General features: G+C 44.2%; 1 protein-coding gene and 1 long non-coding RNA gene across 6 annotated transcripts in view; one reads left to right on the forward strand and one right to left on the reverse strand.

The window, feature by feature from the left end:
• The window catches only part of LOC138763152 (E3 SUMO-protein ligase ZBED1-like), a 212,538-nt gene that overhangs the window by 180,093 nt on the left and 13,925 nt on the right, over window positions 1–18,520 (reverse strand). For 3 of the 5 annotated variants that reach the window (XM_069936860.1, XM_069936861.1, XM_069936859.1), the window contains exon 2: window positions 4,208–7,391. The exons of the other annotated variants lie outside the window; for them this stretch is intronic. In XM_069936860.1, the coding sequence (XP_069792961.1) occupies window positions 5,286–7,259 (1,974 nt within the window). In that variant the 5' untranslated portion in view covers window positions 7,260–7,391 and the 3' untranslated portion in view covers window positions 4,208–5,285. Of the gene's footprint in view, window positions 1–4,207; window positions 7,392–18,520 lie in introns of those variants that run through there. 5 annotated transcript variants of the gene reach the window in all.
• LOC138762627 (uncharacterized) lies at window positions 226–2,368 on the forward strand. Its single transcript, XR_011356983.1, has 2 exons — window positions 226–272; window positions 1,943–2,368. It is a non-coding gene; the product is annotated as an uncharacterized lncRNA (long non-coding RNA).

Raw genomic sequence — 18,520 nt, forward strand, 5'->3', positions numbered from 1 at the left:
GAAGGACATGTAGACAAATATAACAATTACAGCATGGAAACAGGCCAATTTGAACAATAAGTTTAAAATGTGCCCTTGTAGCAACTGTGTCACAGTGTGAAATGAAGAATGAGAAAATGATCAGATGTGGTCGAGTCGAAGTTCAGTGAAAATCATTCACTCAAACAGTCACACACAGCTTTAGAAAACCCCGCACGTTCCAAATGACGTCATCACATTGTGACATCATGACTTCACTCGGAACCTCCTGAGCCGGTTCGATTAAGCCTCCGGTGAGCCACTACACCCTTAAATATGTACTAATGATCTCCATATGACAAATTGATTATCTCAACTAATGAAAAGGGATGGAGGTAAAAATCAACCTTCAGGAGACAGTTAATTTTAGAGGCAGAAGAGTCTGCAGATGCTGGAATCTGAAGCAATTTGACTGGAATCTAGATTGGGTTGAGTTCCACCAGAATTTTGTTTTTTGAGTTAATTTCAGAGATTTGAGAAAGGGAACAGGTGGATCAGAATAAGGATTGGTCAGGAAATCAGTCAATGAGCAATGGCAAGCCTTCAAGATGAGAATACCTTGGGTATAAACACATCTCTCAATGAAGAGATATACTACCTCATCTAAGAGTCACAGAAGGTAGAGGGGAAGCATTTTCTCTAGCATGTGAAGTGGTAATTCCACTTTTAGCACAACATTTTAAATAAGATAGTACAACAATAGAGTGAGATGGGTCTGGCAGCTTATATTGCAAGTTGTAATAGAGTGCGTTAATAAAATGGGGGAAAGCCAATACTGACAAAAGTTTCAACCAGAGTTGTGAAAAAGGGTGATATGTTGGAAGGATTATAAAAATAAGGCCATCTGGGTTGAGCTAAATGACATATGTGCACTCTTGAGTTGCACTATAGACCACAGAAGTATCTGATGGAAAAAGAAGAGCAAAGCTGCAGGTCAATCTTTGACGTGCAAAAGCACAGGTCAGTAATAATGTGTTATTTCAATTACACTGATGTTATTCAGAATACTCTCATTGTTAATAATACATAGCACAAATATCCTAAACTGCATTGATTTTTCTTTAGCCAGTATGTTGCAAGTTGGGCAAGGTGGGGAGGTGGTAGGGGAAACAATTCTGGATTAGTTTTAGAGAAATTCTGGACAGATGGAAGGGGTGTCAGGCAGAGATTTTGTGATAATGGTCAGAATAGTTTAGGAAAATTACAAAAATGAAATTGGAGCAAAAATTCTAAATTAGTGGCCAATTTTATTGGACAGCAAAATAATTTAGCAAAGCCAGATTGCGCAAACTACATGGGAGACATTTTTTAAAAGTTTCAAGTGGTTAAAAGTAACCACATTTCAAAGGAAGGGGGAATGTTGTGATTGACTAATGTTTTCAATGTTTTGAGGAGGTAACAAAGCAAGTGAATGAGGGCAGTGCCTGGGTTTAACTTGCAAAACTTTTTGACAAGGCAAACTGTCATAAAGGTAAGAGTCCTTGGGATTCAAGGGGGAGTGGCAAATTGGATCCAAAATCAGCTTAGGAAGTAAATGAACTGATGTTTCAGTGTTTGGAATATTATTACCAGTAGGGTTCCACAAATCATATAACCTGATCCTTTGTTATAAAATGATGAGAGCTTATTGTCACAAACACGTTCAATGTACAGATGCTTCAAAATTCTTGCTTGCTGCAGTCATACAATATACAAGATACACCAAGACAATACTGAAAATTAAATTCCTCCATCAAGAAACAAAATAATATTACTTTTGGAATGATATATATGCTTTTGACTTAAATGTAGGAGGCAGGTAAAGGAGTTTGCAAGAGATAATAAAAACTGGTTGTTTGGTTGATGACAGGCAAAAAGAAATGTTCTGGTTAGTCAGAGCGAAAATTGCGAATAAAATGGAATCCTTTGGAATGCATTTCAATAGGTGCAAGATGACAGAATTTTGAATGATGCGGAGAATAAAGGAAATTTGGACCTCCACAAGTCCTTGAAAGGTGGAAGGATGGGTCAATAACTGGAATAGTTAATAACCTTTCTCCAAGCTACCAGAAAAATACTGTTTTGGTTTGGATCTCACTGCGAAAGACATACAAGTTACAGGCCACAAGTTAGAAGAAGCTGAAAATGGAACTGCCTGTCATGAATACACTCCTGGTAGATGGCAATTTCCATCTGTCAATGGGCAAGTGTGCAAATTTTCACTTGATTGAAATCTGTGCTTTAGTGAGACTTTTCCATCTCCTAATTTATCAGAAGGCATCATATCAGAATTTTCCACCAAAAACCATTTTAGGATGACTTACCTGCTTAAATCACTAAATGATTAAAAAATATGCTTCTGCTCACTTGAGTCACAGGATAAAGTGAGAAATCAGTAGAAATAACCATAAACAAAACCATGTTGTTACTCCCCTCAGATCCCCTCATTCCCCCCAACTCCCCTCTGAGCTCCTCCTTTCTCCCCATTCCCCCCAGCCTCAGACCCTCTCACCTGCCATTAACACCCCTCTGAGCTCCCTTTCCCTCACCTGCTCATCATCCCCAACTCCCTTCTGACTCCCCCTACCCTCCACCTTCCTCTTCTGACCTCCCCTTCCAACCTCTGACCTAGCCAATTCTCCATCTTCCCCTCTGACCCCCAATCCTCCATTACCCCCTGATCCCCCCACTCTCTCCATTAAGAGAGCTATCCCCTCCTGCTATTACTTCTCAGCATTTTTCTCATGCCCTCCCACCTATAAGCTCTTGCCTGTGGCCTTATGTTCCTCACCTTGCCTCTATACCCCCACCATTTTATTCAGGTGCCTGCTCACCTGCCTATCTTGAGGAAGGCTCAGGCCCAAAACGTTAGTTATACATCTTTATTTTTACTACATAAAGAAAGCTGCGTGACCTGCTGAGTTCTTCCAGCATTTTATTGTAATCTACATCTTCAGATGAAAGGAAAGGGAAGTGAGGCCTTGGATGCAAGAATTACTGGTTAACAATACTAAGATAAAAACATAATAAGGATCCACATGCAATGAAAAAATATAGGCAGAGAATTATTTTGGGACTTAATACAGGAGCCTCCTTAAAATAACTTTAAAAGGAAAGAAATAATAGCCAGAGAACAAAAAATGGTCTCATATTCAGAGTAATCGCACTGCTGCCCAGTAATGTTTATGTAGTTTAGTCAGCTAATGATTAACATTAGTGATTTCATTGTCAATAAAATGCATTTATAACAATCTGACAAGAGCCAAGCCTGTTTCGAACAATCCTCAGCAGTCATCAGTTAGAACTGCTTCATTTACACCTGTCCAATCATACAATTTACCTTACATTGCCTTTTTCTACACTTTCCTCCAGTAACACCTTCATCTTTCCTCTCAGAAGGTAGATAAAGTTGACTGTCTTCATTTAAGAAATGCATTAAAATTCACACAGAAATGCTGGAGGAACTCAGTCAGTCTACTAGCGTCCACAGGAGGTAAAGGTATCTTACTGATGTTTTGGCCCTGAGCACGTCTTCAAAGCAAAAGCAAACAAGAAGGAGTCAGAATTAAAACTGAAGACTGGCAGGAGGAGGAATCCAGACAAACAAAAGGTGTTAATTGGATATTTTTCTTTTTATTCAGACACCTGTTTACATTTTGCTCATACCTTGATGAAGGGCTCAAGCCCAAAACATTGGTTATGTATCTTTATCTCTGCTATATAAAATATGCTGTTTCTCCTGCAATATGTTTTTACAATTGAGAGGTTCCTGTCTGGGTGAATCATTTGTGTGGTACGGTAACTGCAAAGCATCGAACCAGAAATCAATACAGTGGATCATTAAAATGGCCTAGAAGATCACTGGGGTATCCCTTTCCTCTACTGACAACATTCACCCAGAGTGTCGAACTGCAATATGGATTTTTCACCAACTACTTTGTGTAATACCAAGCCTGAGATTTCACATATGTTTAGGTCTTCAAGTGTTTTTTATATATATATATATATATATATATATATATATATCTATATCTATATATAGATATAGATATATAATATATAATTATATATAAATAAATATGAAACAAACAATTTAATGGATAAACACTGTTTTAAAGCCATATAAGTTTCAGAAATTTCATAAATATTAAATATGCAGTCGATCTTTGATTTATTTGAATGATTTATAAATATGATACTGACATTTTACACATTTTTCCATTATAAAGTACTTACATAAATGTACACAAGTAATTTGATTATAAATATTAAATGTTGACATATAAAGTATTTTAAGCAGTAATATCTATGGATAAAAATGTTATGCATAAGATTTATAGTAATATATAAATAACCTCATTAAAATATTGTGGACAGTAACACAATCTTCCATTTACAGCTGGAGCTTCAATACTTAGGTTTAGAGAGTATCTCAAGGCATGAATACAATTTTAATCAATTTTCTATAATGTTCAGAAGATAGTACAAATATGGAATCAACAACAACTTTTTCCATTAAGCTGTTCTCCATTCTTGACATGGTATCAGCACTGTTCCATGCACATCACCCATTAGTTGACTAAAAAGAAGCATGTCACTGATTCTTTACTATAAATATGCATAAAGCTTCCACAAAACTATGGATCAGATATGCAATCAAATCACTGACTGAAATATACATAAAGAAGAATAAAAAGAATCCAACTTCTCTTTTTAAATGAGTTCCAAAAGAGTGATGCATTATTAGTTGGTCAACTGTATAAAAACATTGATGTTTCAGTTTGGAGGGAGCCTCTTGGCTCAAATTAGTTGGTGTTGAGATCCTAACCAGCAAGTTGTGAGTTTGCATCAAAGAGCTGCTTTCTGTTGACAAATGATGGGCTCCACTGAGCACATTCTGTCCACACCTCACTATCATCCATGAAGAAGCATAACCAAGGAGAGAACTTTATATCTGATTGTTGGGAAAGGTAGAAAGCCAAGAGAGACAAACATCATCTTCCAGCTAAGCAACAAGAACATTGCAGCTATTTGGTTCAAGGAGAACACGTACATTGGAAAATAACCCTCTGTAAATTAAGGGGAAAAAATATAGGCTCATTTCTAACCACTAACTGTTAACCCCCATGTCTGCCATCCAAAAGAGTAAAATCTTTAAAACTGGACTCATTCTGTCCCAGTTCAAATAATTCATTTTTCAATTATCCTTTTCACATTTGATCACGAAAATCATCAGGCATAATCCTGTGCTGTGTTTTTAGAAACAGATCTTTTCAAGGTCCTTTTGTTCACGGAAGATTTTCAGCTAAGAACACCAGCTGGTCCATATGTTTTGGCTTAACAGCGCTTCGATATTCTGCAAATGCAGGACAACTATTGCTGAATGCTCTTTCTGATGCCACATTAGTTGCAGAAATGCAGAGATACTTTTTGGCTAGCTTTGCCAATAAGGGCAGGCAATTCTGGGTTGCTTTCCACCACTGAAGAGGGCAGCTTTCCAGGGAGAGTTTTGGCTCCTTAAAATAAAAATCCAGCTCTCGGTCAAGCTGCTCCTGCAGTGAAACTGAAGTGGTTGCCATTTTGTCCGTGCCTCCATCGCCACTCTGCTTTCCGAACACCTTTGCAAGTCCTCCTCCATATTTGGCTTTCTTTGGCTGACTTGGTCCTGGGCTATCTCGATCATACCAGCTGCAAGAGCTTGATGGAGAGAGAGTTGAACCATCAAAGCCAATTTGAAATATTGAGGTTTCTTCGGCCATTTTTCCAGCAAGCACCTCCCCTTTAATCTGCTGCAGAACATTTTCTAAGTTGTCCACACATGTGGGACCAAAGCGGGGGTCAATGAATGTAACTTTTTCCAGAAAATGAAGCAAATCTGTGTCTCCATATCGTAGTTCAAGTTCTCGCTTGATTCTCATTCTCATTAAAAAGCCCAGCGATAGCTCCTCTTGTTCCTCTCTTACAAGATCATTACATATATGTTTTATCAAAGGATTTATGGCTGAAATGGCAATGAATTTCTCAGAAGAAAGAGCTTCTGTCATTTCACGGAATGGGCGCAAAACGCTGATTATGGACTCAAGAACATCAATGTCTTGCCACGTTGGAACAAGACAACATATCTTACGGTCATGAGCTAATACAGCTCTGATAGCATCTTGCTGCTCAAGTAACCTTTCTACCATATCCAATGTTGTATCCCACTGGTTGTTAATATCTGCTTTGAGTGAATTTCTTGGAAGCCCCTTTTGACCTTGAGCTATGGAAAAATCCCTCTTCCTTTTCCAGCTACGTGAAAATTGAGAGAATATTTGACGAGACAGATGAACAATTCGTTCAATCCTCGAATCCTCAAGACCCTTTTGGATAGCACACTGCAGATTCTGACTGAAGCAGCTGACTCTTTTCCAACCCAGTAACTCACAGGCATGTTTGACAGCGGGTCCATTGTCTGTAGTGACAGCCACAAGATTGGTAGGGTCCAAGCCCCATTCCTCCAGCACATCTTCAAGGGCACACTTCAGACTCTGAGCAGTGTGTTCATCTGGTAAGTACTGAGTCTGCAGGCAGTGTGTTTTAAGGATCCAGTCACTATCCACATACTGAACCCCACATGTTAGATACATTTCATTGCTTCTGCATGTCCACGTTTCAACAGCTGCAGCAAAACAATCTCCACTCTTTAATTCTCTCTCCACAACTTTGCGAACATCTGCATAAAGTGCTGGAATAGCTACTCTGGAGAAGTAATTCTTGCTTGGCAGCTCATATCTAGGGTTAAATTTGCCCAATAGGTGCTGAAAACCAGGCTGAGAAACAGTATTCAGAGGCATCCTATCCTTGGTGATGTAGTACGTCACAGCCTTAGTTAGCTCCTTGTGCTCTCTTGGTTTTGGATCAAATTTATCCTTTCGCTGAAAGATTTCCCGCATCATGTTCGTCTGTTCCTTGCTTGGTTCCCCTGATGAAGTTGTGTTAGTTGGTGCCTGGTTGGGTTTGCTTTTGACCTCTATGTAAACATGAGGATGCTGGGACTTCAGATGTGCATAAAGGTTGCTTGTGTTTGAAGCCTTTGCTGGAATTACACGGAAACAGATTTTGCAGACGGGTGTTTCAATGTTTTCTGGTCGGCCGTCACTACCTGGTTGGAAACCAAAGTATCTCCACACTTCTGATGTGGTGTTGCTCTTTTCTACAAGTTGAGGTCTTTCAATTTTTACAAATGCAGATCCACAATGCACAATGTCACCATCACCTTCCATTACTGCTGCTGAACAGGATCACTGAAGTGACAAAATAGCCTTCTTTCTAGGCTGCTTCTTGTAGAAAGAAAGATCAAAAGGACTCCATCGCAGGGATTCTTGTGGCACCTGTGGAAAGGCCAGGCCCAAAGCCTAGAGTGGAAATTTAAATTGACAGATTATCAATCAAAAAGATTGTTGCACATTAGAGTGGTTCTCTAAATAACATTATAAATGCTACTACTGGAAAATCTTTCTTACTCAAAATGCTGCAACTTTTAGAATATTAGTACAAACGTAAATAACAAGAGTACTTTTACTGATGTTTTCCAGTATCTCTGTGAAATGTAAAATATACATTGGGGTAGCACGATTAGCGCAAAAATTAGCGCAACTCTGTTACAGTGACAGTGACCAGGACCGGGGTTGGAATCCCACGCTGTCTGTAAGGAGTTTGTACATTCTTCCCATGTCTGGGTAGGTTTCCTCCAGGTGGTCTGGTTTCCTCCCAGTATTCAAAATGTAACAGGGGTACATAATTACGTGTAATTATGTTTTTAAATTTAGACATACAGCACAGTAACCAGCCCTTTCGGCCTATGAGCCCATGCCACCCAATTAAACCCAATTGACTTAAACCCTTGGTATGTTTTTCTACGGTGGGAGGAAGCTGGAGCCTCAGGGGAAATTGGGTGGCTTGAGCTCATGGGCCAAAAGGGCCTGTTACCATGCTGTATGTATAAATTGAAATTTCTTTTAAATTGAATTTTAAAATGTAAATATAAATAACCACCCTCAAAGTCCATTTCTATTTGTTTCACTGAATAGAGGACATATACAAGTAGAAAGAGGCCAATGCTTCCAGTTGTCAGGAGAGGAAACAGTGAGGATCAACACAAGGTAGCAAATGGGAACAACTGGGTAATGCAGGTAGATGTGGAAAGGCACATCATGGAACCACAAGTATAAGCAAGGAGCAAAGACAATGGAAATATCATCAGGAAAAAGGCTATTCATAAGATTGATCACCTACATTGGACATCGAATGGACAAAAAACTGAACTGATCAATAAAATCAACTGAAAAGAACATAGAACATAAGACAGGACAGCACAGGGTTAAGCAAAATCCTGGTGGACCTCTCCTGCACCCTCTCCACGCACTTCCTGTTATGTGGCAATCGGAACTGCACACAATCATCCAAATGTGGCCCAACCAAAATTTTATTCATTTACAACATGAATTTCCAAGGTTCATGTCAAATACCTTCTATACTTCTCTATTCACTTGTATTGCCACTTGAAGGGAGCTAAAGACTTGTACCCTGAGATCCTTCTGTACATCTGTACATCAATGGATCCAAGGGTCTTGCCATTTAACATTTGATCTCTGAAAATGCAACACCTTTTACTTGTCCAGATTACACACCATCTGCCAGTTCTTTGCCCAAATTTCCAAATTATCTACATCTTGCAGTACCTTTTCACAACCTTCCCCACTATCCACTAATCCACCAATTTTTGTGTCTTCTGCAAATTTACCAATCAACCCACCAGCATTTTTATTCAGATAATGTCAAGCCCAATTTTGCATCTAACTTACCAACTCACTGTGGATCCCATCTTCTGGACCAATTTATCAAATGCTTTACTATGGTCTATACAAACAACATTCACTGCCCCACTCTCATCAATCATCTTCGTCACTTCCTTAAAAAGTCAAAAAAATTGTGAGACACAACGTCCCCTGCACAAACAACACGCTGACTCTCTGTATTAAGTCCATGTTTTAACAAATGCCATTCTTGCCCCCAAGATCTTTAGTGATGTCCTCACCACTGAGAGCTTACCAGTCCATATCATCCTGTTGCCCCCTTCAACTTTTTAAAAGAAAAATCAGCTAATATAGTAACATTTTGGGGACAAAGGTTAAAACTTGTTCTGATGGAAATTATATGAAGTACGAATTGAGGTGTACATTACAGAGTTCCTCTGACTTGCCATGTATCTTTAAACAACATTTCTATTCATTTTTCTCAGCAGCATAATTTCATTAAAATTAGATTAACATTTTGTGGCTTTCCACCCATTGCAACAGATTTGGATAAACAATTAAAATAGTTACTTCAAGCAAGATCAATTATATGGAACAAAAAAAATGCTTAGATTAAATATCTTTTCCTCTACAGTTTGATAAACTTGCCTATTCAAAATTGTCTATTGGTAAATCAAAGCAATAAGACCATAAGACCTAGGAGCAGAAATAAGCTATTCAGCCCATCGAGTCTGCTCCACTATTTAATCATGAGGTGATCCATTTTCCCACTCAGCCCCTCTGCCCAGCCTTCTCCCCATAACCTTTGATGTCTTGGCTAATCAAGAACCTATCAATCTCTGCCTTAAATACACCCAATATCTGAATTCAAAAATCAAATGGACATTCCAACAAGGATAAAACCCATTTGCAATATTTCAAAATTTCTGCAGTCACTCTGACATAATTTTATGAATACTTATATCCACAAATCAAACAAAAGAACACCAAAATGCCAAATGTTCAAAATTGTATCTGCATAATTCATGCACAGATAAATGCCATATTCTTTACAATAAGGTATCTGAGTTAATAATGCCTTAGTATTTTGGTAGATGAGATGATTTTTGCACCTGAAATTCATTGTTGGTTGAATGGGATTGTTTTGCCACACTTTGGATGCCATAAAATATTAAGCCAAAAAAAAGTGCATCTCTATTTTAGTGAGTCATGAGTTTATTTCCATTTAAAACGGCAGTCTAATGCCCTGGTATAATTTTTTCTCTATTCAAGGAATTGCAGTGAGAGGCTAAGCTCCCCCTGAGAGAACACTGACAGAACATTTTATGACAGAAGGGTTTAAATACCACAAGTCAAGGTTGCATGCTGCTTAATAGATTTTATGATCTGTGTGTTCTTATTTAAAATGAAACACAAGATTTCTTAAAGCCATCAAAATAAAACCTCAGTATTTCTGTCTATACAATTCCCTTTCACCAGCTGCAAAACTTGACATAATAATAATGTGAAAGCACTCGACTATATTCCCTGTGAACTGGTAAAGAGCATCCCTCAGCTCCAACCAGATGAGTTAAAAATGAAAAGGAAGTATGTCACTGAAAAAAAATTTTAAAAGAGAAAGCTCAACCAAAATTAGCTCAACATTCAAATATAGAGTTAATGAGCTCCCTTCATCCACATTATTGGAGCTTATCCCATGGGCCTTAGCAACAAAGTTTATTACAAAAAGTCAGCCTATTAAAACAAAATTAATGCATTTTTATCATCTGTATTCCTATACTCATTAAAGTGATCAGATTTATACATGAGAACAAATATATACAAGCCCTACCATCTTCCATCTTTGGCCAAGTTCCATTGCTAACTTGATTTGAAAATCCCTGGGTTTAGTCATGACTGCACCTCTAATTACCTTGTATTCACCTGATATGCCCATCCTCACCACATCCTCTCATCCCAAGTATGTTCAAAAACAAACAAGTTCAACAGTACCCAATGATTTACAAAACATAAGGAATGCCAACGTCTCCATGATTTTTCCATTAGGTTGCTCCATGGCAGGTCCAGCAAATTTAAGCCTTAAAACTTGGAATTACCATGTTGTAACAATTGTGTATCATACTTATATACATGAAATCATACAGGATGAAAACAAGCTCTTCCACCTCCCAGATTCATGCTGACCATTTACAGCAATTCTATACTGATTCCTGTTGTGTGTGGAGGAAACGTGGCCTTCCTGCATGTCTGGAATGAGTGTATTACGGTTGGTCATGTGTCCTCCCCATCTAAAGCATTCAGAAGTCACATCACCTGTCAATCAAGGTTGGACTCTGGCCACCCATTAGTGCACACTTTGTTGTTAAATTACCTAGGGTCATTATCGGCTGGAAGCAGAGATTCTCTCTTTCTGCCTCATGGTCCGAGCCCCAGACATCGCTCCACACCAGGACGCTACTATGGACATCGCTGGAAGTATCGTGAGTAAGGTGTGCACAACAGTGAAGCAGAGCCGTAGTATTGCGTTAGATCAATACTTGCAGAGAGCCACTTTCCCCGTTGATAAGGGAACTGGGTGTGTGTGTAAGAGTCCGTTTGTAGTGTGTGAGTGGTTCAAATATAGGTTTACTATTGTCAGAGTCCAACCGAAGTCAGAGGTGAATATCTATGTTTTCGCTTAAGTGAAATAGTGATAAGGTACCATTTAATATTCTCACCTGTTTGTCTCCCATTAATTAAAATTACATGTGATTGTAACACTTATGCCCAGACTCATCTCTGTGAACCCACTGAACCTGATACTCTTCTCAATACAACAATTGGCGCTGCGAGCAGGGTTCAAAGAGTTTCAGCTGGCCACACGTGGAGTCTTAATCATGTGGGAGTGGAAGATCATACTAACAATGTTGGAGATAGTATTAACAAGTAAGAGTGTGTCTGTCTGCGTGCGTGCATGTGTGTCCTGTTGGGTGTATGTGATTGTGCACCTCCTCACCAACGGGAGCAGCAGGAGGCGACCCACAGATAGGGAAGCGGCCCCAAGGTTCAATTATAAATTCTAGGTGGAATGACAACCATCAAGGGTTCAGCATTTGGTGGCTTGGCTGGAAACCCCCGACATGCCGATGAATTGGATCGACAGGTTGGACCCAAGGAGAGAAGACAGGGCACCACGTGGTCTCACAGAGAGAGTACTGGGGTTTTCTGAGACCTGTAGCAAGCTGTGGGGGACCCCTATGGTTAATGATATCCCTACTTAGGCACAAGTTAAGTAATCAGGGTACATGGAAATATAGGGAGATAGAATCCCTGCAGCATCACTGTTGAGCCCTGCAAGAGGCAGTGCAGATTGCCCAAGGGCAAGTGACCAGCCTAGAAATTAAAGTCATGAAGGCAGCTTCCAAGCTGATTGAAACACAGCAGCTGCAAGCAGCTCACCAGTCTGGCTCGCAACTTGACCCAGGCAAAGTCCGAGCCATTGTCCAGCGGGAAGAGGGGATCGACTCATGGTTGGGGAATGGGTATGGTGATAACCATGAGGAATCAGAGTCTCATGACACATATCCTTTACAAGCCCAACAAGAGACCACACGGTCCCATGTCTGCCACAAGGGCACCATACCAACCCTCTAAAACAGGGAGGTAGCTGAAAATGGAAGGACCTCAGGAGGCCACATATATGGTTACTGTGAGATAATGAAGAACCGGGACTACTCCGCCAAGGAGTTAACTGGGCTAGGGGACTGATACCACCAGCAGCTAGGCGAATACCTAGCCATGCCGTTGCCACAGCTGTGGGATGAAGGGCCCCAATGTTCGTCTCTCTCATTGGGAAGTGAGTGCCCTGGGCAGTCTGCCTGAACAACAGATAATTGGGAATGCCTTGTGGGTGCGGCCAGAAGGGATTGATGATGGCACCACCCTTTGTGAACAGGTGGTGACTACGGTCCAGGCCAGGTACCCTGCTCTCCTAGAATGAGGCCTACGCAGTGGAACATCATTGGCGTGGGGACTCAGGTTGTTAGAGAATGGGCACTGATTGTGGTATGTACGGGTATGCCCATGACCACCACTTTCCAGGGAGCATGAAGGTGGCTGGTGTCTTGGCGGGCTATTTAGTCATCACCGCATGCTCCAACCTTAGAGGGGTGGTCTTGCTCCTCGTGGGACAGGCAACCGGGAAAACAGCGTGGGAAGCCATTACCCTCCTGGAGCGGGGAACACCTACTCAAGTTTACAGGGTTGAGGCGAAGTTCGGTGACATTACCCTGTCAGTGACTCACAGACACACAGAACATTGTTGGGGGAAGCCCCATGGGGGTGGAGCTTCCCGTGTACTGCCCACTCCGACCTGGAGCAGCCTCCCCTCTGGTCCTCCCCCATTGAAGGTGGCCCCTGACTAATCTATCTTTAGACCTGTTCCAAACACACTGCCCCCCCCCCTCACCCCCACCCCCCAGGAGAAGACTACCCTTCAAGCTGTTCCTCTTCTTTTTTTTTTTTTTATTTTTTTTTTTTTTTTTTTTTTTTTTTTTTTAATTTTTTATTTTTCACACCATAAATCACAATAGCCATGATATACACTTTTTCTTTTCCACACATTTACAGTGACTTTTTCTCCCTCCCCCCTCCCTCCTCCCAAGCCACCCCCCCATCCCTCCCCCCTCTCATCCATTTTAGTTATACAATCTAGGTTTATGTATCTGGCAAGGAAGGTAATACTGTTGTTATGAGTTATATTATAAATAAATGTTTTTAAAAGAGATAAATTGTGGGGGTTTAGTGTAGGTCACCACAGAGTAACAGTCACATTTCATTTTAAATGCAAGAGCTTGGCTGAAGCCAGTTATGCACCAGTGGCTTTGCAAAAGACAATGGGACTGTTTTGGAAGGAATATTAAAAAACAGGTGCAAATAAACAGTCCAGGCTCAAAGTGCTGATAAGATCTTTCGAGGACTGGGTTGACCCTGCAAAAGGTTCTGCTTTTTACAAGCAGAGAGAGAGGAAAAGACAGGATTTCTTTCTTAGAGAGAGCAGTGGCTTTTGGAAACTAGTGGAAACCCCCATTTTGAAGACAGGTTCAGCCTGGTGAAAACCATTGCGGTCCTTACAAGAGAAAATAACTGGCTAGAGTGTTTCTCCTGAAATTAGGGAACCAAGAGAAACTCTGTGGTGATCTGGAAGAAGAGAAGAAAACTCATGATGGGGCAAGTTTCTTCGGCAAATACTGATTGTGGGAAATCAGTTTGTGTCTGTCCAATGAGCAACAAATCTCTCTCTGAAACCACAAGAGTCTGGTGAAAATTCATAAATGTTAAATTCTGTACACAGTATAAGAATTGCCTGATACCAGTGAACTTGGAGTAGCGAGAAGTGAGATTGGACTGTGAATCAAAGAACTTTCCTGAACACATGCACATTGCATACACGGGCACTTTTTCACTGGGCAACGACCAAGGGCTCGGTGGGATCGAGGTGCACTGGCTTCAGCCTGTCCGAGGTAAACAGCTCCCGCCTGCCGCCAATGTCCAGCGTGAATGACGAGCCAGAATGCTGTACAACCCTGTATGGCCCCTCGTTCGGTTGCTGCAGAGATGCCGCAGTCGGACCCTACTGAACGAAAACGTACTCCGCGGAAAGCAGTTCGCCGGGAATGTGAGACAGGCGGGTGCCATGCCTGGGCGGCGGTGGGGGTTCGAACAAGTCCAAGCATGCCAAGGTGAGGAAGTAGTTCGTGCGGCAACCGCTGGGGATCATGAGGTGCGTTGACGAACTCATCAGGTAGTGCCAGCGGCACACCGTAGACCAGCTCAGCTGATCACGCCTGCAGATCTTCCTTGGGAGTGGAGCGGATGCCCAGGAGCACACAAGGCAGTTCATCCGCCCAGTCGGGACTGGTGAGGCAGGCCATGAGCACCGACTTAAGGTGGCAGTGCAGACGTTCGACCAGTCCTTTGGCCTGCAGGTGGTAAGCCGTGGTGCGGTGCAGCTGGATCCCCAACCTGTTGGCGAGCTGTGCCCAGAGCACAGATGTGAACTGGGCACCCCAAATGCTGGTAAGGTGACCCGGGACGCTGAACCAGATGACCAAACCATGCACAGTGCTCAGGAGCAGGAGTCGGTGGAGGCATCTGGCATCGGGATCGCCTCAGGCCAGTGAGTGGTGCGGTCCACCACCATAAACAGATAACAGTTGCCCTGGGAAACGGGTAAGGGCCCAACGATGTCCACGTGAATGTGGCTGAACCGTTCCCGGACATGCTCGAACTCCTGTACGGGCACCCTGGTGTGCCTGTGCACCTTGGACGTCTGGCAATGGGTGCATGTTCTGGCCCAGCCCGTGATCTGCTTACGCAGCCCATGCTACACAAACCGTTCTGCCACCATCCGGACCGTGGACCTGATGGATGGATGTGAAAGGTCATGGATGTTACGGAAGACCTGCCTGTGCCACTACTGGGGAACCACTGGCTGCGGGGTGCCCAAGGAGATATCGCACATGATGGTGCCTTCGCCGCTTGGACTCAGGAGGTCTCAGAACCGCAGGCCCATGATAGCAGACTTGAAGGTCCTCATCTCCTCATCAGATTCCTGGTCCTGGGCGAGCTGGTTGAAATCGAGACTGGGCGTCAGCGCGCAGATGGCCGGTTGCGAGAGTGCATCGGCAATCACATTGTCCTTCCCCGCCTTGTGCTGAATGATGGTGGTTAACTCCAACACGAAGGAGAGATGACGCAGCTGGCGGACTGACCAGGGATCATTAGCCATCGCGAGCGCCTGGGTGAGGGGTTTGTGGTCGGTGAAGATGGTAAAAGAACTCCCCTCCAAAAAATAGCGGAAATGCCGCACCGCCAGATACATGCCCAGAAACACGCGGTCGAAGGCACTATACTTACTTTCTGGTGGGCAGAGCAGGCAGCTGAATGCCAGCGGCTTCCAATGTCCATTCACCTGCTGCTCCAGGACGGCACTGATGGCTGTGGCAGAGGCATCAACAGAGTGCCATATGCAGGTCGGTGTGCGAGTGGGTGAGCATGGTGGGCTTCGCGAGGGCGTCCTTTTCGGCCTCGAATGCATTGCAGACTTCTGGGTTCCAAGCGAGCATCTTGTGAGAATAGCGGCTGCATGATGCACACAGCTCTCGGGATGAAGCAGTTGTAAAAGTTGACCATACCCACGAACTCCTGCAGCCCATTGAGGCTGTCCAGGCATGGGAACTCCCTGATAGCAGCTACCTTCGCAGCGGCGTGTGTGGCTCCTTTGATCGTGATGGTATGGCCCAGGAACTGCATGAACTCTTTCCTGAACTGGCACTTGGCCGGGTTGATGGTAAGGCCAAAGTCAGCCAGCCGGGAGAAAAGAGCATGTAGGTGGGCCTTGTGTTGCGCCTTGTCCTTGCTGGCGACAAGTATGTCGTCCAAATAAATAGAGACGAAATCCAAGTCCCTGCCCACAGAGTCCATGAGGCGCTGGAATGTCTGAGCAGGGTTCTTGAGCCCAAACGGCATGCGCAGGAATGCGAACAAGCCAAAAGGGGTGATGATGGCCATCTCGGGTATGCCCTCAGGGTGCACTGGGATCTGGTGATACCCGCACACCAGGTCAACCTTGGAGAAAACCCTTACACCATGCAGGTTGGCCGTAAAGTCTTGGATGTGAGGGATGGGTCAGGAACTGTTGCCTAGTTGAGCCATCGATAGTCTCCTCAGGGACACCAGCCACCAGAGGCTTTCAGGATCAGATGGAGCAGTGAGGCCCACGGACTGTCGCACTGCCGAATAATGCCCAGCTCCAACAGGTGCGAAAATTCCTCCTTCACTACCTGGAGCTTGTCAGGCGGGAGCCGGCGTGCCTTTGCGTGAACTGGTGGGCCCTGTGTGGAGATGTAGTGGAACACCCTGTGGCGCGGCAAGGCAGCTGAGAACTATGGCTTGAGGAGGGTTGAGAACTCGTCAAGGATTCGCTGGAACTTGTCTCTGGGCGTGCTGATTGTGGCCATCTGCAGTTGCTCCGAGCAGGAGGCGTCGAGGCGAACAGCCTGGAAGGTACAGGCGTCCACCAGGCGCCTACCTCGAATGTCCACCAGAAGCCTGTGTGTGAGGAGGAAGTCTGCACCCAGGATGGCAGTCAGGAGGGATGAGATGGTGAACCCCACGCGAAATTCCGTTGGCTGATCTGAAAGTGGACTGTCTTTCTTCCATACGTCTGGATTGTCATTGCGTTGGCTTCACGGAAGGGACGTCCATGAGGTCAGTTCCTGGACTCGACGGCCCTGTCTGGGATGACACTGGTCTTGGCTCCAGTGTCAATGAGGAACCATCGGCCACTGACCGAGTCCTGCAGGTAGAGGAGGCTGTGTCCTTGGTCACCCGCTGCAGGCATTAACAGCGGCCAGCCTGGTCGTTTCCCTGGAACGAGCTGGGCTGACGATACTTCCGACCCTTGGCTCCCCAGGACTGGTGGTAGAATCAGAGGCCTGGAGCAGATGCTGTGCCCTTGGTTATACTCTTGGGGGCCCCTGCAGTGATCGGGTGCTCTACTGCAGCACTAGGGGCGGGCTTGATGTGGTCGTGACTGTGTCTCGTGACTTGCTAGACCACTGAGCCCTCTGGGAATTGTGCGAGCCATAGCTCTTGGGCCTTCTGGGCAACCTTCCTCGGGTCGGTGAACTCTCCTGGACCAGCAGCGACCGGATGTCCCCGAGCATATGGTCGAGGAAAATGCACTTGAAGAGTGGGCAGTTGGTGTGCTCACCCATGAGCGTGAGCTCATCAGCTTCCACTGATGTCCACAGTAGTGATCTGGCATGGAGTGATGACTGGGGCTTGGACCACGAAGCAGAGAAGAGAATGTGCCATCAGCTCCATCGGGAACCTGTCCCCCAGGGCGTCGAGGTGCAGCATTCGAGCAGCACGCTGGGGTGTCTGGATAGTCCGAGGGACCCGATAAGCACTCGCTTGATGGTCTCGTATTTGTCCTCGGCGTGTGGGTGCTGAACAAGGTGCAGCACACATCTGGCGGTGGCCTGGTCCAGGGCAGCGACCACATGGTAGAATTTGGTTGTGTTGGACGAAATCTGGCGGAGCTGAAACTGAGCCTCTGCGTGGCTCCAGGTCTCCAGCTCCTGAACCCAGAATTCAGACAGTTTTACGGCTATAGTGCTGATCTCAGGCTCGCTCATGATGGGTTCAAAGAGATTTGAACCAGGCGGGGTCACCAATTGTAGCGGCAGCTACAATAACACACACAACCAGAAGGGTTGAGCTCAGTGAGCAGAGTGGTTTATTGCAGGCTGCTGGGCTGCACTTATACACCCAGCCCGGACCTGGCTGAAAACTGTGCTGGAGGGCGCTGATGTCACCCTGGCTTCACATTGTCCCCCAGCGCGGGTTTCTAAGCCCCGTGCTGGAAGGAAGTGAAACCCCCAATGGCGCCATTTTGGCCAGCTGCCCCGCCGCATGGCTTACAAGCGGGGCCGGTTCGCCTGCCTCGTGGTGAGCCGCCACAGCGTCACCCAAGAACTCCCATAACAGACACAATATCTATCTCATGGGGTTGGGTCTTCGGGAGCTTTTATTTAAAATCACTAACTGGCTAACTTTCAGACCCAACTCCTCCTGGCTAATATTACAGAAATGCAACATAGGCACTTCTGGCACCCATTTAAAGAGAACTCAAGCAGGAATGGCATCCTGGTCTCGGAAGACAGACCCAGAAAATGGGGCGC

The sequence above is a fragment of the Narcine bancroftii genome, chromosome 5 (genome assembly GCF_036971445.1).
Source record: "Narcine bancroftii isolate sNarBan1 chromosome 5, sNarBan1.hap1, whole genome shotgun sequence".
In the NCBI taxonomy this organism is placed as follows: Eukaryota; Metazoa; Chordata; class Chondrichthyes; order Torpediniformes; family Narcinidae; genus Narcine; species Narcine bancroftii.